The sequence below is a fragment of the Babylonia areolata genome, chromosome 24, assembly GCF_041734735.1.
Source record: "Babylonia areolata isolate BAREFJ2019XMU chromosome 24, ASM4173473v1, whole genome shotgun sequence".
NCBI lineage: Eukaryota > Metazoa > Mollusca > Gastropoda > Neogastropoda > Buccinidae > Babylonia > Babylonia areolata.
Genome location: NC_134899.1, coordinates 20,281,244 through 20,307,246, shown reverse-complemented (window position 1 = coordinate 20,307,246; position 26,003 = coordinate 20,281,244). Strand labels below are relative to the sequence as shown.

At 38.7% G+C, this 26,003-nt stretch overlaps 1 protein-coding gene across 3 annotated transcripts in view; it reads left to right on the top strand.

Moving 5' to 3' along the window:
- Positions 1 to 21,233, top strand: part of LOC143299212 (sister chromatid cohesion protein PDS5 homolog A-like) — a 38,380-nt gene extending 17,147 nt beyond the window's left edge. For 2 of the 3 annotated variants that reach the window (XM_076612401.1, XM_076612402.1), the window contains exons 18-35: positions 30 to 120; positions 590 to 659; positions 935 to 1,058; positions 1,483 to 1,638; positions 5,583 to 5,651; positions 6,202 to 6,338; positions 7,342 to 7,465; positions 8,264 to 8,468; positions 9,110 to 9,224; positions 9,701 to 9,833; positions 10,298 to 10,420; positions 11,227 to 11,280; positions 11,976 to 12,142; positions 12,776 to 13,192; positions 14,166 to 14,291; positions 14,879 to 15,028; positions 17,400 to 17,571; positions 18,294 to 21,233. In XM_076612401.1, coding sequence (XP_076468516.1) covers positions 30 to 120; positions 590 to 659; positions 935 to 1,058; positions 1,483 to 1,638; positions 5,583 to 5,651; positions 6,202 to 6,338; positions 7,342 to 7,465; positions 8,264 to 8,468; positions 9,110 to 9,224; positions 9,701 to 9,833; positions 10,298 to 10,420; positions 11,227 to 11,280; positions 11,976 to 12,142; positions 12,776 to 13,192; positions 14,166 to 14,291; positions 14,879 to 15,028; positions 17,400 to 17,571; positions 18,294 to 18,326 — 2,466 coding nt within the window. In that variant the 3' untranslated portion in view covers positions 18,327 to 21,233. The remainder of the gene's footprint in view (positions 1 to 29; positions 121 to 589; positions 660 to 934; positions 1,059 to 1,482; positions 1,639 to 5,582; positions 5,652 to 6,201; positions 6,339 to 7,341; positions 7,466 to 8,263; positions 8,469 to 9,109; positions 9,225 to 9,700; positions 9,834 to 10,297; positions 10,421 to 11,226; positions 11,281 to 11,975; positions 12,143 to 12,775; positions 13,193 to 14,165; positions 14,292 to 14,878; positions 15,029 to 17,399; positions 17,572 to 18,293) is intronic. The other variant, XM_076612403.1, reaches the window with a different exon arrangement.
- The last annotated feature ends 4,770 nt before the right edge of the window (positions 21,234 to 26,003 follow it).

Sequence of the window (26,003 nt, the reverse complement as noted above, 5' to 3'; positions counted from 1 at the left end):
AATGAAAAACATTTTGTTTCTGTTCACAGACACTGTCCTATGCTTACCCACACTGCTTCAAGATGAAAGAGGGGTTTGAAAAACTGCTTGCATTTCTCAAGCATGATGATGACATAGTCTGTAAGTTGCTCAGCATTGTATTTATCATCATGGATCATATGTTGTATGTGTTAATCTGCCTGTGTCTTGGTTTTGATTTGAAGATGCTTTTGACATGTTTCCAGCTCTAATTTGACTTTCACATTTGGATGGATTGTAATCAACAATAAATAGGGAAATGCGTACATGTTTATATTTCATTTGTTCATCAAGTTATGGGTAGATGTCATGTGTGTTAACTGGAAATAGTGTGTTCCTTTGGGCTGAATATTTTATTCGATTGAAGTCTGCACAGCCCACATACATGTTTCTGTCATGTCCAAGGATTTTAAGGAAAGAGCAGGTTTGGATGAACTGATCAATTGATGAAGACACAGGGTTGTGCTTGCATGCCATGAAGTTCGTGTGTACCCCTGTGTGTATGTGAGTGTGTGAGAGAGAGAGAAAGAGAGTGATTAAATGTATTGGATATACCTGTTATTTGTGACAGGTGACTGCACGCTGCAGATCTTGGCACTCACTGGTGCAGGTCTGGAAGAGCAGCACGAAGAGATCTATGGGTAAGTTTGTATACTTTTCAGTTTGGCATTTTTCTGTGGCATTATATACAGCCTTATGGTAGATGGCATTCCTCTTGGAACTGACAACTTAAAACCTTAATAGATTGGTTGAATGATCTTTCCTCTTATATCACAGGATGGTGACTTTTTTTGTGGGCAACACTAATGTATCTAGAAAGGCGTCTCTCTTGTTATGACATAACAGATAATGACATTTTGATTGATGATTTGATTTGATTTGTGTTATTTTTTATTTTTTTTATTTTTGTGCACAGGAGTCTGATACCAGTGCTGACTCATCTGGCCAAGATGGGAACCCCCAAACAAACGAAGCATGCCTTGCGCTGCATCAATGTGATTTGTCGCAACAAGGAACCGGTCTTGTCCCAAGTCTTTGAGGTTAGAATTTACCTGTTTGATTTGTCTTACAGGTTGTGTTGGTTTGATAATTCATGCTGAAGCTGTTTTGGTTGTTCTTATGTGCACTTTGGCTACCATTCCAGACAAATGTCTAAACCTTATTTGATACTCCAATCAAAAAAAAAAAGGAGAAGCAAAGTACCATTGACAACCATGAGTAGATGTAGTTCAGCAGCTAAATCAAATCAGTTGTTGGGCCTGTAATGAATTATGATAATCTTTTCTTTCCAACCAGAATTTAAAAAGTGGCCGGTGATAATTACATGTAATAAGCTTTGATGTTGTGTATGGAAATGAAACCACTTCATAACGTTATTTTATATTTTATGAACAAAAGTTTAACTGGAACCAGAACAAAGAAGCCTGGTAGAGCACATCCCATGTCATAAGTATGTGTGTGCAGCATGTGCAGAAGTCTCTGAACCCAGAGTCGGCCAACTACATCACGTCCATTGTGGCTTTGGGTCACCTGGCGTTCCTATGTCCTGAAACCTTTGCTGCTGACATGAAGAACATAGTCACCAAAGTCATCGTGAAGGATCTCCTCATGGTGGACAGGGTGAGAGCACTTAGCTAGCAACTTCTTTTCTTTGATTCATTGATTCTCCTGTTGAAGTGTTCATTATTATTTTCAGGGACAGAAGCAAGGAAAGAAGAAAATGTGTTAGTGATGAAAAATGGTTTTATTGGCTGCCGTCAAAAGAGGAAGCTAGTCAGGGATACAGAAGGGAGGTAACCTACTTCCAGGAGGTTATTGGCCGTAGCTACTTTCATTTTCTCCGCATAGGCGGATAGTAGTTTGCACAGGACAGGAATTGGACTCCCTGCCAGAGTCTGCACTAGTGAGTCACAGTAAGTGTGTTAGATAAACGTAAGTTTTAGGGAAAAAATTTCCTTTTATGCTGAAAATTTCACTTAATGGCAGTCCAGTCCATCCTTAAAAGGAAAAAAACAAAACAAAAAATTGTCCATGAGAATGTTCTGAAAGTAGGTAGGTCCAGCCAAATTTTCAGTTTCATAGCAGAATCCTCATATTTGCAAGAATGAAAGAGTGCAATAATGTAAAATGCCACAACAAATTTCAAAGCAATATCTCAAATAGTATTTGAGATATTAGAGTTTTGAATTTGCTTAAAATTCCGCCATTTTGGCCAATCTCACAAATGACATTTTGGAACCCGTGTAGAATTGCCACTAATGCATTCTCATAGTCAAAACTCTCGAAATATGATCTATATAGTACACAGAAGACCTCAGATTTTTTTTTTTTTAGCTGGCTGTTAAATGTTATTGGCTGAATGCCAGTGTCATAAATTCTGAGGAAAATGCTTGTTTTCTGCATGTCCAATCCTGCTGTTTTGATGGTAGCGTTACTTAAATGACTGAAACTCAAAAACTATTGCATCTACATAAACATTTAAGATATTTTCAGGTTCAGGAAAGACTGTAGACTTATAAGACAGCAAATGTTAATAATAAATCTTGATAAATGACAGCTTTTGATAAGATTATATGAAATAAATAAGCTATATTCAAGACAATCAGGGATAATGTGCTCCGTTAATGCTAAAAATGATTCTCTTTTTAGATATTTTTCAGGATTTGTGTGTGTGTGTGTTTCAAAATCAATATGTATGCATAAGTTTATGTAACTGTTTTCTTGTTTATGCATCCTTATCAAATATCAGTCAGCACAGCTGATCATACCAGTTTTAAAGTACAGACATCCAGCTGAACTAATGCATGCTCCGTATCAGTGTTGAAGTATAAAAAGGTTGAAAGGAAACAACAGTCTTAAATACAGCATCAAATGTACCCCTGGTAGTGTTCTTTTGATTAGGTTTTCTTCTCTCACTCTCTCACTATCTCATTCTATAAATATACTGTCTCTCTCTGTGATTGATACATATATATATATATATATATATATATATTACACCATCAAAACCTCAACTGCGTTGAGCTCTGCGACAAGGCATCCACTGAGCTGGGCATTGAAACCTCAGATCTAAAAATAGATCCAGTTTGATCAGTTGTATAAAAAATACGAGGTCTCCACTTTTTCGTCAAATGGAACCTGCTCCTTAAAAGCTTTTGGGTCATTTTATAAAGCATTTTAAAGAAGATAGAATGAACTTTTCAGTGGGTGGTTTGACTAGAAGATTTAGTTTGTCTGGAAGTGCAATAGAGTGTCAAGAAAAACAGGTTCATTTTGAGCCATGTTTTTTTAATTTTTTATAAGTCAAGTAAAATAAATCAACTGGAAACTTAGCCCACATAAAAGTAGAGAACGTGATCTTTTATTTGATAGGTCTCTTAAGTTGATTGATTGCAAGGAGCAATCTCCGTAGCCTATTTTTGTCACCAACCCTCTCAGACCAGAAGCAGACATCAGCAAATTTCTTTACCGCGCTGCGTTTTGAAGAGCGAAGGTTACTCCACTTCAGGTGATCAGTTTAACTCGCACTGCCTTACACACAAAAAAAGAAACACTTAGAGGACCAAGCAAAGGTGGTTTTATTTTCTGATATATTTTTCAACTCGATGTATGCAGTATTGTGCTTGCTAGGGCGAAGTGAAAATTGATAAAAGTACAATCCGTCAGCCATAGCTGCACAGCATAGCGGCCGGACCTACCTACTGAAAGAGCTCTTCGTTTGTCTTCTCCATGCATCATTATTGTTGTCTGTCTTTTTTTCTCATCCTTTATCTCATTTCTTATTTGCTGTATTATTGGCTTGCATGCACAGTTTTTACAAAACATGAATGAGCAAGAACTGCTACAGAAAGTGAGAAACCAGTTTTGTCATATCTAAGATTCTGTCTCTGTGACTTTCTCTTAGTAAAATCAATCTGTGGTACCAGAATCATGAGCTCTGTCTGCTCTTCCATCCAGTTTAGCTGCCTGCCAGCCTCTCTTCCCCCTCCTCTCTCTAATTATGAAACAGGAGTCATGATGGCTGCTGGAAAAAGAGGGCGCTAGCCAGCCGGACAAAGGGGAGGTTACCTACTTCCGGGAGGTTATCGGTCATAGTACTTTCGTTTTCTCCGCATAGGCGGATAGTAGTTTGCACAGGACAGGAATGTCAGACCCCTGCCGGAGTCTGCACTAGTTGGGTCACGGTAAGTATGTTATTTAAACGTAATTTTAGATAGAAAATTTCCTATTGTATCTGCAGACCTCCAAGATGATGCATGTGTACACATGCAGGTGTGTTGTGGTAGTGTATTCCTTATGAATTGCAGAGGAAAGGTATGAAAAGCATGATTTTTTATAGGGAAGAGCAGGAGAAGATGCATGTTTTTCATATGGTGATATGAGCAGTTTGCTGACATAGATCTATATACCATTAGATTGTCACCTTTTTCTTTGTCTGACCTATTTATTAACCCCTAGGCTGCCTGCATGACGAGATAACTCGTCATGACAAGCATGTATGCTTCGCTGCCTGCATGATGAGATAACTCGTCATCGAAATATTCTGACTTTTCCCTGATTTGCATTCACTTCCTTGGCAAAAATAGTGGTAGCTTTAGCCTGGGGAATCTCTCTAGATTCTGTTCAGAGCTAGAAACCCCATCTACGTCATGAAGCAGTCCTTTATTTGAATGTTTTGGTTGGGTCACTGTCCAAGTGTTTGCCTGACTTCTCTCCTCGCTCACTCAACAAAATGTCGGACTGACGCCGTGCTCAAGACATTCGATCGTGACGAACTAAATCAACCATGATTTCTTTCTTTAGCTGATGCTCAGAAAGAATTGAAGCGTAAATTCGAAGGAGAAGATAGAGATGAACATTTATAGGACAATCTGATAGAAAATAAAGGGAGTAATCAAGAGAGTGGCCAAGATGCGACTGTCAGTGAGTGATGCCGGCTGTACAGATGTTAGCAGACGACAGATGACCGAATTAGCAGCAGAACGATATTCTTGGCACGCAGCCAAGGCGGTCTGATGAGAACTGAATCAAGTGACCGTGTGAGAGGGGTGAGGAGGAGGGGGGTGGAGACTGAGGGGGCGTGGCCTCACATCCATCTTATCACTTGGAGAAGTCACAATGTATTGTGTATTTATCTCTTAAAATATATATATATATTGTGGTTGTTCTAGTATGATTTTGTGTTTGCAGATATCCATTTGTCCAAAAAATATGATGTTTTTGTGCAAATTACCTGACTAATGTTTGTAATGAACAAGTTGAAAATGTGACAAAAAAACAAAACACTGATTTCAAAACAACAGCATGTCACTAAAAATATATAAAATGGGAAAACAGCATGTGTTTTGTATTCTTTATTCATTTACCTTTCAGAAAATATATACTTTTATGGGTCTTTCTCCAATAACAAAGAGCACAGAATTTTTGGAAAATTTATACCCGTTTTTTGTGAAAAAACCCTGGCAAATAGATTTCACTTAAATCTTATTTTCCTGGCAGCGAAAGGGTTAATGAAAAGTTGTTTTCCCTGTAATCATTTGTTTATGTGAAGTATGCTTTTGCAGACTTCAGGACCTGTCACCGATGAAGCATGGTATGCTGATCATCTGGTCACTGAAGAGACACAAGCAAAGGTAGTGTGTTTTATATTCTTTGTAAGGACCAGTTATTGTATCTGAATGCACAATGTTCACAAAAAGCGTACATATTTCATGTACATTATTTGGTGCAAATCAAATCTACATTATTATTTATTTGTTTATTTTATTTTTTAAATTTTTTATGATAATAATATGTGATTCTTTGGACTTCAGATGTTATGAAATAGCTCTCATTAATATAAATTGCAACAGAGTTCTGCAAACAAATATATTGCACAACGACAGTGAATTCATATTTAGTTGTATATAGACTGGTGCAGAGTAGTCAACACAGGTTGCTGTCATGGCCAAAGAAGAAGAAAAAAAGATGTATTTATGACACTTTATGCCTACTGTGCTTCTTGATCCATTTTTTATTTGTGCCTCAGTATGCCTAATCTTAAGAAGACAGTTAAGCCACTTTGAGGCTTTCCATTGAGAAACAATAGGACCTTGGATGTAATGACTCATTCAGTATTAAACCCTTCTCCTGGCTATGAATGGCAAGGTATTTTATCTGCTTTCGATATTTGGTCCTGTGCAGGTGCAAGCGATGAAGTTACTAGTACGCTGGTTGTTGGGTCTGAAAAGTAATGCGAACAATTCTGCCACCTCCACCCTACGCCTTCTGTACACCGTCATCATTCATGAAGGGGATCTCATGGAGCATCATCACCTCAAGTCAGTGGTCAAGAACTTTGGGCAGTTGTTTCTGTTGTATTGTTTAGAAGAGGTTATGGTGTCACCTTGCGCATTTTTTTAGTGTTTAAGGATTGTTTGGTGTCATATACTGTACCATGTCAAACTGATGCAAACTAGGCCTATCGGTTTGCTCTGCTTTTTTTGTCTTTCAATACGCATGAATTCAACACAACAAAACTGCTTGTATAGCCAGCTTGACAAAGTATTGAAATCTGTTATAATTCTTTTGGGAGGGGTCATGATTAGGAGGACAGAACCATGTAGATGAGCCAGTCAGTTAAGAATGATTAAAGGAAGTGCTGAAGACTGTATATGCATAGATGACTGAACATTTAGTGATGAGAAGTTTTACATTGCAAAATGTCTGTTATTGTAAATTGTAACATGGATATGAAATAAGTAGCATTCAGGACATTATCAGTAATTCTGTTATTGACAATTGAATGCTTTAGTCTTGGTGAATCATGTTCCTGTATTAAGTACAATTTTCTTAATAAGTATCAAGAACATGGGCAGACATAACTAAATATAAACTACTGATAGTAATTGTTCAGTAATATTGTACAGTGTACATTTATTGTTTTTCATCAGTGCCAGATACCAGTGACCACTTGATTTATTGTATTGTGTTTGGGTTGAAGGTACACAGTTATCTTGACTCAAGGGGGAGTTATTAGTAGCGGGTTTTATAGGTCTGTTTTGTACGTTTGAATCAGTATAGTCACAGCAACAAAACACCAAAGTTCACTACAGAATCAATTTTTGCCCAGTGACCCTGGTATGAATACAATAGCCACAAGTGATCTTTTGGCATTGGAGACATAACAAATGTGCATGTAGTTCAGTTGAACATTGAAGTATGTAATATGTTTGAAGGGGAACAAAGAACAGGGGAACACCCCCTCCCCCCCACCTCCCACCCCCCTGCCCACACACATGAAATAAAAAGGAAAAAAGTCTGATCATTAATTCTGTTTTGCAGCAAACCGGAGCTGGCTCGTTTACGTCTTCAAGCTGGTTGCTGCATGCTGAAGCTTGCGGAGGAGCCTTGCTACGCTGACATCTTCACCCGGGAACAGTTTCAAGCTCTTGCCTTGCTCATCAATGTGAGTTTTAGTTGTTTTTTATTATTGTCTTATCATCTGTGGTTTGCCTGCTCTTTGTTACAGTTTATATGTCCCTTGCTCATCAATATGAGTGCCTTGCAGTCATGTTTATTCATTTCAAGAAGTATCGTTACATTATCTTCTGTGCTGTGCTGTGCTTTCCTCTTCTCTTCCTTCTTTCAACCCTTTTCCTCTTATCATCTTCCCATTCCTCCTCTTTTTTGTCTTCTCTTCATTTCACTTCTTTTCTCACTTCTTTCCTTTCTGCCATTACCTCTCTCTGTTTTGGTTTTTTTTTTTTTCTATTTGTCTTTGTTCTGTTCTCTTCCCTCTTCTCTTTTCTTCTCTCTGTCCTGTCCTCTCTTTGTTCATCTCTGCTCTGCCCTCATCTCTCTCTTTCTCTTTCTATTTCCCTCTTCCTGTTTTTCTTTATCTATTTTCTGTTAAAAAAAAAGATATAAATTTTAAAAAAGTCTGTTTTCACTACACATACTTTGCTGTGACCCACTAGTGCAGACTCCAACAGGGAGTCCGATTCCTGACCTGTGCAAACTACTATCCGCCTATGCAGAGCGGCTAAGTTTTTTTTCTCATATTTCTATCGATTCTTTGACACTCACGTTTTGTATCTGATGAAGACTTGTATCAGGTCACAAACTTACTTAGCTCATTTGGGCAATCGAGCTAAAATTATGGCGCAGTCACAGTCGTAAGGGCCCTCTGCCTCAGGTTGTCTCAACATTTTCCTTTCTACCATTGCTGCATCTTATGTGTCCGAATATTTCATTCCCTGTGCAGGACTCCTGCTACCATGTGAGGTTACGCTTTGCCCAGAAGCTCCACAAGGGGTTGCTGTGCCTGCGGCTTCCCCTGGAGTACATGAGCATCTTTTCCTTGGCTGCCAATGACCCCCTCAAGGAGAGACGAACCCAGCTCAAACAGTTCCTCAACAGCAATGTACAGAAGAGACGGGATTACCTCAAACAGAATCCTAATGCCAGAAGTAAGACAGAAGTTACATCACTCTGAATCTTCATGCTGAGGGGTTTTGTGTGTTTTGTGTTCAATGGTTGCCTGTGTGTCCAGGTGTTTTCAGCGGAAGTCAGTATGTCAGTATTTCCTAGTTGTTTTTTCTGGTGGTGGTTGGGGGGGTGGGGAAGGGGGTCTCTCTCCTTTATTTTGAACTGAGTATATTTGTATATTTCAGCTCTGTCAGTGATCTTTCAAAAATTTTGTTGTTTTATTATTTTCTTCTTCTTTTTTTCTTCTTTTTTTTAAAGTGATTTTCTGAAAAAGCAGTCCTGATCACATACATACATACATATGTACATGCATATGTTTGTACACATGCAGAGAAGCATATAGGACTGTGTATTTCCAAACTGATAGTTCATTTGCGCCTGTTAACAGTCTCAGAAATTTTCAGGTAGAATTTTAAAAATGAATTGGAGCTTTCAGAACTCAGTACACATCATTCTCACTCTGTGTGCTTCTCAGTTAAGACTACATCCAAAGAAATGTATTGTTTTCTTTATAGATATGTGAATTAAAAAAAAGAAGAAAAAAATGGTGGCTTTAAAGAGAGCATGATTGTTATTTAGAGCAAGACATTATGTTGTGCTGATAGAATGACTGGTTTTGCAGGTTTGATGTCATCAGTGTTACCAGACTATGTACTGCCATATACCATCCACCTTTTGGCCCACGACCCAGACTTCAAGTCCTTTGATGATGTCGAGTCCCTCAAGAATCTCAAAGAGTAAGGAAAAGAAGTTGTTGCTCACAGCACAGCTGATCATGTCCTCAATAGTTTCTCTCTCTATCTTTTTTATCTTTTTAACATTTTTTGTGTTTGTTTGTTCTCCTTTATAGTGAGTAATGATTCTTGCAAGCCAAGATATGATATGTTATGCTACTTTGAATGTAATGTCAGAACATATTGTAGTTTTTGTGACTTCCAAACACAGATACATGAGTTAAGATAAAATTTCTTCAGTGTGATGAGACATTGTTGGAAAATTACATACAAAAGACAGTAGTATTGATAACAGATTATTCTCTAAATTGACCTTCATATATCAGATTGTACAGTTTGAAATTTTTGCTTAAATTGTAAACAGAATGTTTGAGCGTGATTTCATAAGCGCATATGAGCCACCAGATTCAGCTCCATAAATTTACTTTCAGCAATTTGCAGCACCCAATGTTTTCATCTTGTATTGGTGTGTCTTGCAGGTGCTTGTGGTTCCTGATGGAGCCTCTGATTGGTCGCACTGAAGACTACAACTATGCATTCCTGCGTCGCATGATTGAGAAAATCAAACAGACCAAAGATGCCCAGGGGCCAGAGGATGGAGAAATGAATCGGGTGAGTACCAGAGAACATCTGGATAATGGCATGGAGATCGGGCAGTTTCACACAGAAAACCCAGCTTCGCTTGGTTAATTCTGTAGATGCCTCTAATTCAAGTGCGGTGCAGCTTCTAAAGGACATGGGAACCAGAAGTTGTCTTGTTGACAGTTTGTAACACATAGCAAAATTGTTTTGCTAATGGCATTGTAAAAACAGATGAATACCAACACTTGAACCTGAAGAATAAGTTTCTATCATGACAATGAAATTGGGATCCTGTGCAATTTTAGAGACTTGGTCTTTACATTGTAATTATATTTTGTGTGCAATGTGCTTTTTATTCTTGTGGTCTAGTGTTTAAGTCACATATGTGTATTGTTTTCTGTATGTTCTCCTTCTCTTTTAAAAAAAAAATCATTTGATTTGGACTTCTGTTGATGCACTGTTTTCTCTTTGACTGTTACTCTTTTATTTCCCAGAAATTGTATGCAGTGTGTGATCTGGCATTGGGTCTGATGAACATCAAACTGACCAACGTGACCCTGAAGGACAGCAACGTGGAGCCCCCTCTGCCCGCTAAGCTCTTTACCAGTGCTGACAAGGTAGGCTGACACACAGTGATGCCTTGTGTGGAAGGAATACATTCTTCATGCCCTGTACCTTGTCAGACTGCTGCAAACTTCGCCAATAGCAAGCCTGCTTGAAAGAGTTGCTGCACTGTATTCTGTACTGTGTCAAACTGGTGCAAACTGCAGCTAGTAAAAGCCCTGTGTGAAAGAGTTGGTGCATTACATTCTGTTCTGTGTCAAACTGGTGCAAACTGCAGCTAGTAAAAGCCCTGTGTGAAAGAGTTGGTGCATTACATTCTGTTCTGTGTCAAACTGGTGCAGACTGCAGCCAGTAGAAGCCCTCTATGAGAGTTGCTGCATCCCATTATGTTCTGTGTCAAACTAGTGCAAGCTGCAGCCAGTAAAAGCTCTGTATGAAAGAGTTGCTGCATCATATTCTGTACTGTGTCAAACTGGTGTTTGGTGCTAATACAAATTGTTGAATTGTTTGTTTTTTGTTGTTGTTTTTTTTTTTTTTTTGTTCTCACATATATGTAAAATGAAAGAGAAAAGTAAGATTCGGATTGGCATACCTTGAACAGGAAGCTCAGATAATTTGTTTAAAGTTGTTTTGATTTTTATCTGTTAAATTTTATTTTTAAATTATTAAATTATAAATGGATGCATGGTTGTCAGTATATAGTGAGCATGCCTAATGGAATGATCCATATTTGTCATTTCCACTGACATAAATGTAGGCACATCTTTTGTAAAATAATGTGTGGATTGCAACAAATTTTATTATTCTTGTGAAATTCTTTCTTTTCCTTTTTTTTTCAATAATGAGCTGTATTTTTCAGGAATACAAGAATATGCAGAGCTACTTGCCTAAAGATTTCCAGTTTGATGCAAAGGTAAAGTTACCACATTTATTTACAGTGAATCTAGTAGAAATTTGATGATTTATTGGGTTCATAAGTGCATAGATGAATGACATTTTCACAAATAGCGGATTGTTTTCATACAGTATTTCACTGCAAATGGGTTTCCTCAATCTTAATGTTAGAGCTTGATGATCTTGTTTTGTAAGAGAACCATTTTGATTGTTAATAGTTTCCAGAACTAGAAATATTTGAAAAGAAAATAAACTGATCACTAGCAGGGTCTGCTCCACTTCTCGACATCAGCTATCAACTCTTAAAAGGGCTCCAAGAGGAGAGAGTTATGGGATTTGGCAATGTCTGAAACTACGTTCTGTCTTTTCTCCAGAAGTGTTAGCTATTATTTTTTGACAGGATGTAGTACTTTTTTTTTCCCTTGAAGTCAAGGAAGGGAAAATGCTTCTTGTTGGATCTTCAGTTACTGAATTTCTCTTTGTAGCAAATGATTTACTAACTTGTTTGCTTTATCTGAAATGTTTATTTACATATAACTCTATGTAACAGTTGGAGATTGTTGTTGCTGGCCAAGCACAGAGCATATCTGAAAGTGCATGTGTGCAGTAAACAAAAATTGATCACATATGGAAGTGTTGGTGGTAGCATTTAATGGAATGAAGTTGGGTATCCCAGCCATTTCAGCTCTGCTCATGCCTGCCTGTTTTCTGTAGCGACGCCTAATGCCCAGTGGAGGAGCTGGAGTGAAAACCCAGGTGACCACAGAAATCATTGTCATGAGTCATGCACCCATTGTCAACCCCATGCCCCGAACTCCCAGGGTCACCAAGAAGAGCCTGAAGGAACAAGCCAAGCATCAAGCACAGGCAGGATCACCAAGGTAAGTCGCTGGAATCAAGATTAATTTTGTTTTTGTTTCGTGGATTTGGATATATACTTGTGAGCATAAAAACAGAACAGTATTCAGTTCTACAGACGGGAGGAGCAGAAAATAAAGAGGCAGCCAACCACACCCATCCTTTCTGCCTTCCCAGCTGTATTGACCGGATGTTTAGTAACTGAATTCTTTTCCTTGCCCTGCAACTGTCAAACTTTGCAGAACTGCCAGCTGCTTTGTGTGGGTAGCATGCTGGTCTCGGCATCAGAATGCTTCACTGAAATGGCAAAAATCAAGCACAGTGATTATAGATTTGAAAAGAAAGAAAGAAAAAAGCAGAAACAGTTGGTTAACACTGTGTGTGAAAGGGAGCAAAATAGTTATGTGCAAATTGACTTGTGACATTGGTGGTGGTCTGTAATATCAGAAAATAAGTGCTCTAACTGTAGGACATTCTGTAAACAATGGAATACTGAAAATGCTACTTTCAAGTCTAGTAAGGTATTGGCAGGTCTTGGTTAGCCAGTTTGCATCAGTTGTCTGTCTTGGAAAGTATTTGAAAAGCTTTATCAGTTAAGATTTTTCAAAAAAAAGATATCCTTTTAAATGATATCTACTGTATGCTACCATATACAGGCAAGAGGGTGACGCCAGTGATGCCAGCACATCAGAACCTGCATCACAAGAATCGGAGAAAGCTGCCACTGGCAACAAGAAAGGTGGCTCAGCATCAGAAGATTCCAGGCCAGTGAAGGCGGGTACAAAACAGACTAAACTGGAGGACTTTGGTGCCAAGGTCAGGGGTGGAGATAAAGACTCTGTGGTGAATGGCTCAGCAAAGACTGCGTCCAGGCAGACGGGGAAGGGCGGGGGTCAGAGTGGGGATAGTGGGGACAGTTCAAAGGCAGCACGGGAGCAGTCAAAAACTCAGGGGCGCAAACGTCAGGCCAGTGGGGATAAGGGCAGTGTGGCACCCACTTCAAAGCGAGGCAAGGAAGAAACGGCTGAGGGCAACAAGAGACCAGCAGGGACCAAAAGGCAGCAGGCAGCTGGGTAAGCAGTATCAGCATTAAGCACACATTATTTATCTTTTTTTCTTTAATGATTTTGTTTTAGTACTTGTGTCTGCATAAGCAAAATGAGCCATGGTACTCTCCATGACTTGGTTATCTGTCAGTCTGTCTGGTTATGTGTCCATTATAAACATTGGCACTTCATCAGTACGTGCATGTACTTGTAAAATCAAATTTAGTATATTCAGTATTGACCAGATTTTCAGTCAGTCATTTCTCCTAACTGCATAGTTATTTACCATTTTCTTTTATTGAATTATGCATCACAGATTTGCAGTGCCTCTTGTCCTATCTATTACATCTGAGGATATTTATCACATGCATTAGGCACATTGAGGCCTCTTTGCTTGTCAGTCTCTCTTACTCTCATGAAATATCATCACAGTGTGGCCTCGTGGCATCCAAACATTGATAGTTCCTCGTCTGCTGCTTTTATTGAAACTATTGACAGAACAAGCCTGAGTGTGGTTGTGTGTGGGTGGGATGGGGACAAGTGGTGAAGGGATAATGTTATAGAAATAATGCAGAAAGTGTAGCAGTGAAAACCGTAGTTTTTACGGAACACATAGTCCTGCTGGTCAGTTCAGATTTGACAACCCTTCACCCTCTTGACCACCACCACCACCACCCATTCAAAGAAAAATAGTTACCAGGCCATATCCTGTTTCAGTAGATAGCAGGAATGAACAGCATGAAAAATAATATCCAGTCACTGTTTCACCAACTTAGGAATCGGGATGGACTGGAACATGTTGACCATGTCTGTATTGGATCTGTTAAATGCGTCTGTCTCTCTGCCTAGTGAATGTATGTGTGTGTGTTTTACTTTTTAAGAAGATGATGAATACATTGCATATATTGAAGATACAGCATTGTGCACACAAGTACACACTCGCGTCAAATGAGATACACAGATCAGCATATTGTGTAATGGTGGAGGACTTCTTTTGCAGGTCAGCTAAAACAGCAGAAGAATCAGAGAGCAGTGAATCACAGACGTCTAGTCGAGGCACCAGCAAGAAAAGGGGAAAATCTCCCTCGCCTTCTCCACCCCCACAACGCAGCGTTCCGCCCAAAAAGTACATTGTATTTTCTTTCCTCTTTTCCCTCACTCTGAGATCATATCCTTGTGATTAAGGTCTAACATAAAACTTCACCAACACAGACTTTTTTTGCTGTTCAACTTTGCAGAATGTCTGTAAGCTATGATAATTGGCTGGCGTGTAAAGATAAGAAGCTTGCATATAGGTGTATTCATGTTCTGCTGCTTACCTGTGGTGTTCTATACATCAGGCAGGATTGTTTCCTGTTTAGCCCGTGCGTTTTAGTGAACATGGTCTCATTTAGGCTATTGAAGGCCTGTTGGGATGGATTAAGTGAAAGCAAGTGGATTTACTCAGTGATGGTCATTGATCTTACAGCTGAAAAGTAGTTTTAAACTGTTAAGTCACATGATGTCACTATAACATAGTCTGAGAGTGTAAACATATCCTTGTTGGGATGCTATGTGACAGATTGATTTCCATTTTCTGCTTTAGTCCATGGAATTGTCTGTTTAGACAGAATACCCCCATATAATCCTAGGAGTTAAAGGATTGCATGAGGAGAAAAGAAAAGAAAATGGTGCATTTTTTAAAGGCTTCATAAACACTTGTTTGACCCCCAGGGCCAGGTTAACACGGGGAGATATGAAAGCAGCTGAGGATTCTGATGACAAGAAATCCAAAGACAGTGACAGCACACCTTCCTCTGCCACCAGTAGTGGGGCAGCCCGTCCTGCAGCCAAGAAAGGAGCAGCTGCCACCAACCGAAATGTGTAAGTGATATTTTACTTGCTGTCTCATCTTTCCTGGCTGACATGTTTCAAAAGAATATAGTATTTAGAAACAAGAGCATCAGCAGAAGAGTGTGTTAGTGTGTATGTCACCATTTCAGTGACAGTATCCACACAAGTGCATACCAGCTGACTGTGTTGGTCTCTTGGGCAAAAGATAATGTAGAAACACAGGACATTTAGGACACCTTACCTCAGCTCTCACTGTTTTAACCTTACCTCAGCTGTCTCACTTGCAGAAGTCCCAGTTTGGCAACAAAAACTATGTTGAACTGGTGCACTGATTGAGCCAACAGTACTCCTAGGGAATGGGTGTGTGTGTGGGGGGGGGGGGTCTTAGTACTGTGACAGCCATAGAAATTTGTCCCACTAAGCAAATCTTCCGGTTACACTGGTATACTCACCAATCAGGGAGTATACAAAGGAACTCTTCTTTTTCACATGAATGCTATTTTATATATCCTTTCGGTTCCGAAATGGGTGAAGTCCCACTTAGTATTTCTCTGTTCGTTTGCTTTCCTTTTCAGTCTTGTGTTGCTGATTTCTTATTTCCTTTTTAAAGATTGTCCCATTTACTGATGGTTTGATATGCTTTTAAAGATTTGATGGAAAATGATGCGATTTTGTAGTTTATTAAGCAAGAATGTGATTATTGGAATCCGTTGTCAACATTTTTAGCTGTGAACATGAGCTCTAAAAAAATTTTGTGCCATGTTACCACTGATTTATTCACTGCAGATTGATGCTTGTGGCCTCTCCATCCTTACTTCTCTGCACCTGGTCAATTGATTGCTGGGTGATGCATGAAAGACTAGCTTTGTGGTTGACATGTTGGCAGCTCCTGCGGCTTGTGCTTTGTTTCGTGAACCTTGATGGAGTGATGCATGCTTTGCAGAGCTGTGGTGTCATTCCACTCTGATCTTACAGTTTGAATATTCCATCCTTTAACCAAGGTAGGGTTTCCTTGCAGCTGCCATTCACAAATGTTGTGACAAGCATTTTGCTGATACCATCTTTACCGTTTTTGTTAGGGAATGGGTGTTTGCAAGTGTACTGATCTGGCTAAGAGATCAACTCTTGGCATATCCGCCTTAGGATCCAGGTGCTCTAGCCATGGGTTGGGTGTCTCTGGACTGGTCTTACCTACCAGATTGTGGCGCCTTTGATTCTGCTGTTCTGATAACAAATTTTGAATTATCTGGAAGGCATCTGTCAGTAATTTTCAGAAGTCTGTGTAAAGGGCCAGTACTGAGTAGAAAAGTTCTCATCCTCAGAAAGAAAAGATCTGAGCACATCACTACTCTTATGCAACATCTTCACTGGCTCCCTGTCTCACACCGAATAAAGTACAAGATCAGCACTCTATGTTATAGATGTATTCACAAAACTGCCCCTTCCTATCTCTGCGGCTGCCTTCACCTCTACACTCATCTCGCTCACTACGATCGGCTTTGGATCCACTCTTGTTTACGCATACCCAGATTCAAACACTCGACTGTTGGCCGCTGTTCTTTCTCTGACTCTGGACCTTGCAGTTGGAATGAACTTCCTCTTTCACTTCATCAAGTCTCCACACTTAGCTCTTTCAAGTCTGGCCTTAAAACCCACCTCTTCCCAAAAGAGCCTTCCTTGCCTGCCTCTTCCTTGTGTTTAGTTTCTACAGTTTTAGAGTTATGCATGTGTGTGAATGACTGGTGCGAAAGCGCTTTGATTTGTCTCTGCACAAGATTCAGCACTATATAAATACCATTATTATTATTATTATTCTGTGTTGCTATTTGGTCAGGTGGTAGTGCTGGGGCACATTTTCACAAGCTTTGTTTATGGCTGCTGTATATCATAAACAAAACTTAAGGAACAGTAAACTGCAATAATAGCATCTCAAAACATTTCCTGTTTAAAGTTTGGTTTTGCAAAAGTATTGACTCTGTCAAGACACAGGATTCCAGATTTATTCTTTTCAGTCCCTCAGGGCTCAGTGATACTAACAAAGTAGATGGTCATCCATTCAGAATATGATAGTGTGATTCAAGGGCTGCTGGGAAAGAGACCAACATTGCTGGCAGATTGGTGTTTGTTCTGGATACTGTTATTTATATTTCCACCAGGTCAGAATTTAGGAGTTATGATTTTCATTCATGTCTTTGAGTGTTGTGTTTTTGTTTATTTTTTCAAACTAATCTGTTCATATTGAACTGTTGTAGTTTTGTAAATGCCTCATTGTATTTTGTGTGTGTGGTGTACATGTTTGTGTGCTTGCTAGATAGGAATGGGAGTACAGAGTGAACGATGTCCAGTGTGCATGTTTTTGTGATTTCATTTGTTAAGTGGATTGGTGGCTGAATGTGTTCAGAAGGCGTGCTCGTCCCATGTCCAATGGTACCTCAGACGGGGAAGAACACAGCACTCAAGACTCAGATTCACAGGCCTCAGGTACAGCCAGCAGACTGGCCGCCCTGACGCGAGCCATTGAACTGGTGCCCACAGCACAAAGCAGCAAAGACAGCAAGGAGGAGACTCTGAATGTGAGCATGATGAGTTAATGGACTGCAGTGATGTAATTGTCAGCCGACAAGACTGATTCCCGCCCCCCTTACCCCCTACCCACCCCATCCACCCCCCTCGGCCCAAATTGAAGTACAGGCTATACGTGAACCATATTTTTCAAGTGAATAAATAGAGAGGGAGGAGGGAGTGAGGGTTGGAGGGGGGGGGGGGGGGAGGGGGGGGGCATAGGAGAAATGAATAAGCAAATGAACAAACAGAAACATAGTTCAGTAGCTGAACAAAGTGAACGTAATGCAGTCTGAATATGGATCATTTCATTTTTCGTTTTTAGGTGATATGCTGCTTTTTTTTTTTTTTTTTTTTTTTTTTGCTTTTTTTTTTTTTTAATGTTTTATATCATTTGCTCAGTCACCGTTATACTTGTCTTTTTTTGTTGTTAAATGTGTGTGTCAGCATGCAAGTGCTTGTATGTACTGCTTTTTGTGTGTGTGTTTATGTGCTCCCATTGAAACAGTAGTCATATCTTGTGTTGTTTAGTGCTTGCATAGATTGCTTTGTGTGTGTTTCAGTGTGTGCATTCAATTGAAAGATTAAACACAATCCTTTTTCTGTTGTTGATAGTTTGACACAAGGATATGAAGAAATAGAGAGGGATAGAAAGTACTCTATAAGTGTTCTGATGCCTTAATTTATTCACCCATCCTTGATGTTTTTTTGTTTGTTTTTTTTCTCCCCTCAGTCACGCAGACGAGCCCGCCCACGGAAGAAGTAAGCGATGAAAGGCATCAGCAGTGTTGTCATCTGGGAAACATAGGGAAAGCCACAGCTATCAGCTATCTACGGCCGCTGCATTAGAAAACTGATCTATCGGAAGATCTTTATGCAGTGATATTTTCATACACCCTCTTTCAAGCAATTGGACACAATGAAAGGATGGGGCAAGGACAGGGTGATGGTGGTAGTGTAGTGGTGATGTTCTCAACAACAGTCTAGTGGTGATGTTCTCAACAGCAAGAAGAAGAAAGAAAGAAGCAGAAGAAATATATGAAAAAAGCGAATGAAAATAACTATCATCAAAGAATGTTTGCAGCAAGATATGTAGCTGAATGACCATTTGGAGAGGCAGTGAAAAGGATGTTGGGTTTTAAGCATCCCTCATATCCATTTTTCTGACTGGGAACAGAATTCACTTCTTCAACTGTCAGCAGATCAGGTGGTCTGCCATAGCTCGACTGCTGTTTTTTCAAGGAAATGACAGTTGCTTCAGTATGTAGAAAAAGGGGGAAAGGACAGCATACTTGTCAATCTTCATTTCATGTGAAATCTTAGTGAAAGGATTGGAGGCTTCGCACAGCAGCTTTGCCCCCATCTGACATGTATCACTGGAAAGGCCTGAACACATGGTGACATTTTAAGTTTTTGCATTTGTGGTTCATTTTCTTGTTTTTAACATTAAATACAGGTTATCTTTCCTGTGTTGTGTTAAATGAAGCTGACAGGGGTTAAACTGAAAAGGCAGGCTGTGTGTATGTTCTGTGTTTCATTTGGCATGTGGTTCTGCTTTTCGTATGTGTTGATGGTGGTGGGTCAGGGGTTAGAGGGGTTCTTCTACTCATCAGGGGAGGGGTTCCTATGTCCCACCACCCCTCCCATCCTGTGGCACATTTCTCCTTTAACTTATTGTTCATTAATCCAATATGAGTTATTGCTTCGTTGAATAATGATTGATACCAGGTACTGTGTGTGTGCAAGTGACAGAGGGTTATTTTTGTCTTCACTTGGGTGCGCAGACTCAAGAGCTGTTTGGTTCACTTCCCAGCTTGTACAACTTGTTCATAGTCTCTTTTTTTTTCTTCTTCTTTTTCTTTTTCTCTGTTTTTTTTTATATTAATTATTTTGTTTTGTTTTTTTACAGCATTGTTCATCATCTGTCATCATCCTCAGATTACTGTCTTTGTGTGGTGTTGAATGCCTTGTGGTTAGATTTGAAATGGCAACCACCATCCGCACTAAATATGTCTGCAGATAACCTGTTAGTCTCAAATGTGTAAGTGTTCTGTAGAATTATAATGAAGGTGAACATGGTTAGAAAAATCTGTTTTGTTTTGTCCATATATGGTTTTATGTTTCATGAGGTTGAACAGAACATCTAAAATGAAATAGGCAACAACACAAAAAGTGTGTAATTAATTTGAAAAACATAATCTGTTTGTGCGTTTCATCCGAATGTTTATTCATTTTCATGAATGAAATACACTTTGAGAATAAAAAAGAGATGTTATTCACTTTGTGTATTTGTGATCGAGTGCCTTTGTTTGTCTCTGGTAAACAACTTGCATTGTGGAACAATATTCACCTGCCAGGAAATCTGTATTTCTAAATCTGTCAGTCTGCTATTCAATTCATCTACTCTATCTTGTTCTGCTGGTTCCAGGGGGTGTAGGATGTGGGTGCTTATTTCGTTTTGTTTGTATTTTTCCTTTGTCTTGTGAAGAATAGGGTTAATAAAACAAAGCTAACTGCTGCTACTACTTAATCATTTACTCGAAATAAAGAGTTGGGTAATCATGAATACTAATTTGCATTGTTTCATGGTTGTTCAAGTAATAGTATATTATACCCAGTGGACGCTTTTACAGACTGGTACGAAGACATGGGGACTTTTTGTTCTGATTGGTCTGAAAAGACTAGGGGATTTTTTGTCCTCTTCATTGGACTTATTGATATTGTCTGTCAAGTCTCTTTCCCCATCAAGTTTGTTTCTTTTTTTTCTTCTTTTTTTCTGTTTTGACTCTTAATTATAATCAGATTTACACTGAGTTTTCTTCTTGGTTTGCAGTGTTATTATAAATTGAGTGTCCAGTCTACATCTGAGTTAACAATTACAGACTTTCTCAGTTTTTGACTATGGTTCAGACAATTTATAATTCAGATGTATAAAGATTGTGTTCTAAGCTGACCAGATGTAGGTAAAACTCATTATTTGTTTGGGGAAAATAATTGAAAAGGTTGGTTTGAGTTATAATCGAAATTCAAGTTATGAGAGAGAGAAAATTCAAAACCATGGAAATGTTACAAATATAATGGTAACATCAAATAAATTGAGAGAACCATAGCTAGTGAACCCATGCACAGAGAAAACACTGCAAGCAGATGATTTCCATATATCTGCAGAGAGACATGTGACCAGTTTCACATCTCAAATTTTACTGGTTTTGTCCCAAGAGCCAGCAAAGCTTGAAAGTTTCTCTCTTCTCTCTATAACAACAAGGGAAAACCACATTACCAAGATTGACTCATGTATGCAGATTGATAATCTGTTATAACATTCAAGTTTATCAAGAAAGTTGATGGTGAGATAGTAGATAGATTGATGAAGTTGGAATATCATTTTAGTTTATGAAGGAAGTCAGATAGATAGATGAAGTCGGAATATCCTTTTGGTTTATCAAGGATGTCAGTGGTGAGGAATTAAACCTTTTTTTGTTTTCATTGAGTCTTCAGCATGTATGGAACTCAGAATGGTTTTAACTGCAGAGGTCTCTGACCCTTCACTTTGGGTTTTCGGTATTAGAGGACACCAGCCAGTGTCACTCAGTGGTATGGAGAACAGATTACATGTTAGAGTTCTAATGTGCCAAATAAGGCGCTCAGTATTTTTTAGTTTCCTCGGGGGGGGGGGGGGGGGGGGGGGGGGGGGGGGAGTTGTCATTCAGAAAAAAAAAAAAACCTATTTGAGTTTGGTACAGTGACAGCTGGCATATAAGATAAGAGTTCTGTTACGAATGAGATGTCAGTTATGCTATTATCATTTAATTTAGTTGAAAACCTAGAATTTTCTGAACTGGCAGCTGACTCCTAAAACTTGCATTTTGACAATTATGGTATCACCATATGGACTTGGTGCAGACAGCCTTACCAACTTCATGGCAGTGGTGATGAATGCCTCGGTGTAATTGATAATGCCTGTTTATGCAAGACATGCACATGGCCACACATACGCATACACATGAAGTCTTTAACACTAAATGTGTACCTCAGTTCTGCAGTGTTGTGATTCACAGGTATGACCTATCCTGGATTAATTCACACACACACACACACAAATGTATATGCATACAAATGTTTGAAATGTAGCACACATAAAACACATCCAAGTGCTTGGTCCTTGCATCATAGACAAAGTGTTGGGGATGGATCAGAATGTCCCTTTAGTGTTTCCAGTCAGTCTGAAGCATCCACTCCATGTTGTGTCTCACCACACAGCTTGAAATTTGTATTGACAAATATTTACAGTTGAGCTAACAGCGAAGTGAGAACTGGATGATCAATTTCTCCACTGCAATGGGAATTCATATATAGCTTAGTCTTTTGTGATGGACTGTGACTGATTAGAAGCAAGATTGCTCTGGCTCTTCGTGTGGCAGACTTGGGGGCTAGTTGACCTTTGGGAACCATCCTGACGCCGACCCTCTTGGCCAAGAGATTGGAGATGTAACTTGGGCAAGAACTATCCACTGCAATCAAATTATTGTCCAGATTCAGGAAAGGAGTTGCCTCTGTTCTGATGATCAAAGCATACTTCCTGTGTTGCAGCTTTATATGCCTGCAGGTCTGTTGGGCTTCAATTTGAAGCACATACCAAAAAAAGATTTTCAGCGCCCAAGATCAACAGGGAGTTCATTCAGATTGAGGGGGTGTTTATCCACACTGAACGCATACTGTCTCTCCCCCTCACCCCCTTCTCACTGAAGTCATACAAGTTCGAATTCCTGCTATCCTTGATGCAATGTAAACATAGACTACACTTCTGTGTTTATGCAGATTTGAAAACTGCCAGATAAAACTTTATTTTTTATTATAACCACACACAGGTGTTTTTTTAAACTGATCTTAAGACAGACCAAACTTTTTCAGTTGTCATAATTTGATATAAACCTGTTACCCATTTAAGCGTTCTCATGAATAATGAATCCGCGGGTCAGTGGGATCCTATCATTTCTGTAGTACAAGTCCGATGTTTGATTCTTAGTACATGTTTAAGTTTTGCCTCTGTTCATCTCACACTAGATTCACAGTACAGGTAGCAGTGTTGCTTAGATGTGGTTTGTTCAAAGTTTTGCCTCTGTTCAGGAGATTCAGGACTGACTGGTGTAAGAAGTGCTTGGATTTCTAATTTGGTCCTGACAAAGAATATCCAGCATCTGAAGAACAAATGACTGCCTCACAACCCAGTCCACTATGCCCCACTTTTCCAAGACGATGAGGACATGTTAATAGATGGTATCCATATGCATTGTTTGGAAGGGAGGATTGTGATTTGACTGTGTGCTATTTTTTTTCTTCCCATGTTTACCCATTGGTTTTATTGTCATTGTTGATGTTTGTTTTGCTGCATTATTTACGTGAACCATTCTTGTAAAAACATACTTTGAGTCAATGTCTTCTGTTATTTCCTTTTTCATTCTATATTCTGTTGTCCTTTTATCAAATCACTGATGACCCACATTTGAGACTGCAGGAGCAGAGAACCCCACATGTTAATATGCCTTCTCTCAGAAATATGAATCCTTGAAGACCGTTTAAAAAATAACATTGTTCAGTGAGACATGGCTGATTTTTGTTTGAATTTCAATGAATATGGCCAAGGCTGTTAATATTTCATAAGAATAAAGTGACTATCAAGTTCAGGGGTGTGTTTATGTTGTGTGAATTTATGGTGTACATTTCATGATGTGCATGTCAGAACAAGTTATGACATACCCTCCATCTATTCACACATGAAGTTGCCAGCTGCTACAATTTAGCTCTTTTTTCCCAGTTTTCTGCTGGGGTGTATCTTAATTGATTCAAAGGTGACCAAAAAAAAAATTGTCATTGTCTAAATATATGCTTTGAGAGCTTTTGAACACACAATTCGCCACACATGCAAATATAACCAATCATTTTGTGCATTTTCAAGCCATCCTAACCTCCTAACCTCTGAAAAGTTAGGATGGGAGGCTTTTATGGCCACTGATCCACATCTTTCTGCTGCTTGTGTTAATTTTCAATTATCGTTGACATACATATTAGGTAGTCTCTAGAAAGCAAATATTCACAGGTTGAAACCATGTTTGCTGCACAACAGAAAGATTTTGAGCAAAAAAGTTTACTGCATGCTGTGTCAAAGATTGTTAGGTTCAGCCCACTGTCCTAAAGAATTTGTGCAATGGTCATTACACTACCAGTCAGTTTACCAAGACACACACAACTGAATGAGGGTTTTAGCCTCCTTGACACTGTACACATGCCAACAGGCAGACCAAAATTACCAATACTGGCAAAGGGTATTACAGATTTTCTAACGGCATAATTGGCATGAAAAATTGGTCAATATTTCCATAACGACGACACTGTTTAGTTGCGGTGGCGTATGATAACAGAGAATAACAATTGTATGAAGGATTAAAATTTTGTTTTTCAAAGATTATAAGCCAGACATTTGTGTTGCATTGTCACTAAAGGTATTTTTATTGGGAAGAAAGTAGCCTCACACATACGGATAGGGTACCATATACACAAAAAAGATTGTGCGAACGATTCAACCAAGGACCCGGCTTTTACCGACATCCTGTCAAGCTGACAAATAGTGCAAAGGCTGTCTTACCAGTGTTTTCCCACCCACAGATGAACACCCCATTACATGATAGAATTTTTACAGCTTATGGATGCACCAGAGTAACTTCATACAAAGCAGAAATTATTTCAACTACAAATGATAAAATGACTGCATATACTGACCATTGTATCCAATATTTTTTTTATTATTACTTGTGCCCTTCCCTTTGTGCATTATCACATTATAATTTATGGAAATAACTTTTTTCTTCTGCTTTTAAGCCAGATCAGGTGTCGACAAAGTATTTCCACAGAAAATGAATTTACCATGGATACACACACACACATGTACATGCTTCGCAGTAAGACAGAAAACCACAATTAGGAGTATTATATAGGCTCACTTTGTTTACACATGTGAAACAATACTACTTTCAAGATTTTAGTAAACTGATTATTAGCAACCATCTTTAATTTTGCTTTGGCTGTTTGTTTTCAAAGATACTGTGTCAATATCAATACTACTTTCAAGATTTTAGTAAACTGATTATTAGCAACCATCTTTAATTTTGCTTTGGCTGTTTGTTTTCAAAGATACTGTGTCAATATCAACACTGAAGGAACAGAAGGGCTGGGTAAAAGTAACTGAGACACAATTCTAATGTTTCATATGGCAGTTTAATTTGAACTGTGCCACAAGGTACAAATTCTAACAAAGAAGTATTCATCAACATAAAAAAAACCGTCATGTGTGAAGGCAAAAAGTGATGACCTCATAAATCCACATCACTTGCCTTCAAAATTTTTATAGTGGCAGATATAAACATTGCACTCCAGATAACACACTGGTTTCTACAAACTAAATGTTACATGGAAAACTAACCCAAAACCAACAAAACAAACAAAAAAAAAAAAGGTGTACAGTACAATCCACTGAAATATGTCAACAATGTCATATGCAGACATTACCATATAACTGTACATAACTTGTGAGACAGAAAATTGTTTTAATTTTGATTTTTATAAATTTTGTCTGATCACGCCTTTTAACATTTTGCACAGCAAAAGGTCAATTCTAAAACTTAAAAAGCACATCATAATGGGCTGAATGTGACTGCAAGCATACCCTCCTCATTACACTACTGTCTATTAATTTTTAAATAAAAACAAAACATAAAAGTTATAGTAAAACAATAATGACAAAAGACTGCTCTCCAATAATCTGGTGGTTAGGAAAACAGATCTGTCAAGCAGTTAACTATTTAAGCACACAAAAAGAGGCATGACATGAAAATTGCAAATACAACACAGCAATAAACAGAATAGGTAATAAAATCTACTCAAACAGCATGTTTGATCCGATACATTTCTGACAATAAAAAAAACAAACATTGATTTCAAAGAGGAGGGTTTCAAAAGTTCTGACACTGTAATCACAGAGGTGTCAACTCTTCTTCCACACTTATATTCTGTGCAGTTTTCTCTCTTTCCACTTATCTTTGAAGGCACAAGGTGATCAATGCAGAACACTATACCGTACCAAGAATTCACATACCGCATGTAAATATGTTGTTTTCAATGACTGAAAGTCAACAGTTCCCTGCTACCTTTTCTTTGATTGAACACCACTTCCAGTTTTGACATACTTCAATGAAAAACTTGTATATGTAATGTTCTTGTTCCATCTCGCTCCCAAAAGAACATAAATTTACACTGCTGCTCATGCAGCTCTGAAATCTTCACCATTTTCACCATTTTGTGATAGGACAGTAATGGGAATCCTTTGAATACTTCAAATTTTTCAAGTGTACTTAGCATTTCCAGTCAGAGCCACCTTTTCATATATATA